The following is a 1,533-nucleotide window of genomic DNA, read 5'->3' on the forward strand; positions in this document are numbered from 1 at the left end:
CTTGGTTTTGTTATGGATCATTCGATCCTACTTACATATAGTATGCTTTGAGGTGTATGGCATTCTAGGATCTTGGCATAACGTCTCCTTCGAGTGTTGGTAGCTAATATGCTCCTTTTCCTGCTTCAGCATCTACAAGATATGGTCCTTCCCATTTGGGAGCCAATTTTCCTACACTAGGATCCTTGGTGTTTTGGAATGATTTCCTTAATACCAAGTCTCCTATTTGAAACCTTCTGACCCTTATATTCCTATTGTAAGCCTTGGTGATTCTTTGTTGCTGAGCAGCAATTCATATTTTGGCGAGATCCCTAAGCTCGTCAATAGTGTTAAGATCCAGTGCTAGGATCCTGTCATTATTCTCTTGGTCTTGCAGCAAGTATCTTGCCGTCGGGATCACTACTTCAGTAGGGATTACTGCTTTGGTCCCAAATACTAGGGAATAGGGGGTCTGACCTGTGGCCACTTTGGAAGTGGTTCTATCTGCCCATAAAACGAAAGGAAGTTCTTCTGTCCATCTTCCATTATTTTTGTCCAGCCTTTTCTTCAAATTGTTAACTATGATTTTGTTGCTGGACTCCGCTTGACCATTAGCTTGGGGATGAATAGGAGTGTACATTATCATTTTGATCCCCCATCTTGTGCAAAAGTCTCTTGTCCCTTTTCTAATAAATTGGGAACCATTGTCGCATATGATTTCAGCCGGGATCCCAAACCTGGTCAAGATATTACGTTTAATAAATGATACTACCTCTTTGTCTCTTACCTGGACGAAAGCTTCAGCTTTGATCCATTTGCAGAAGTAATCAGTAATCACCAACATGAAGACTTTTCCTCCTGGGTCTACTGGCATTTTTCCTACAATATCCATCCTCCATTTCATGAATGGCCATAGGGAGATAATAGGATGTAGATGTTCTGCCGGTTGATGCATGATGTTGCTGTGTCATTGGAAAGCACCACCCTTTTGAGCATGTAGAAAGGAGTCTTTCTTCATGGTTGGCCAGTAGTATCATGTTCTTAGTATTTTGGAGCATAAGGATCTTCCCCTGGTGAGATTGCCATAATCTCCTTTGTGTATATCCTTGAAGACTTCTGCAGCTTCAGGATCTTCCAAGCATCTTAGGTATAGACCTACCATAGAGTTTTTGTAAAGTTTACCTTGGATTAACACGAATCTCGAGACTCTCCTCCTGAATGCCCTTTTACTTTTTTCTCCTGTCAGGATTGTGCTATTTCGGAGATAATCCATAACGGGTTGGGTCCATGATCGCAGACTTCTTTGAGGATCCTGTTCGTCGGGATCCCTTTGATGAAGGATCATAGGGTCAGGATCTTCAATAGTTTCTACGCTTTTCGGATGCTTAGGATCTTCTGATTTTTCGGAGAAGGTTTCTATGGCTGGGGCTATTATGTGAGTTATAGGAATCTTCGTCTCTGGTGGGATCCTAAGGGAGGATCCTAAATTGACTAATGCATCTACTTCTGTGTTTTCCTCTCCGGGAACTTGGGTTAGGCTAAAGTTTTCGAAAT

At 41.9% G+C, this 1,533-nt stretch overlaps 1 protein-coding gene across 1 annotated transcript; it reads right to left on the minus strand.

The window, feature by feature from the left end:
* Window positions 1-292: 292 nt before the first annotated feature.
* LOC145127698 (uncharacterized) lies at window positions 293-619 on the minus strand. Its single transcript, XM_079062847.1, has one exon. It carries the CDS (start codon window positions 617-619, stop codon window positions 293-295), a length of 327 nt encoding a protein of 108 aa, XP_078918973.1.
* Between the last annotated feature and the right edge of the window lie 914 nt (window positions 620-1,533).

The sequence above is a fragment of the Lactuca virosa genome, chromosome 7, assembly GCF_052849685.1.
Source record: "Lactuca virosa cultivar CGN04683 chromosome 7, Lactuca_virosa_CGN04683_v6, whole genome shotgun sequence".
In the NCBI taxonomy this organism is placed as follows: Eukaryota; Viridiplantae; Streptophyta; class Magnoliopsida; order Asterales; family Asteraceae; genus Lactuca; species Lactuca virosa.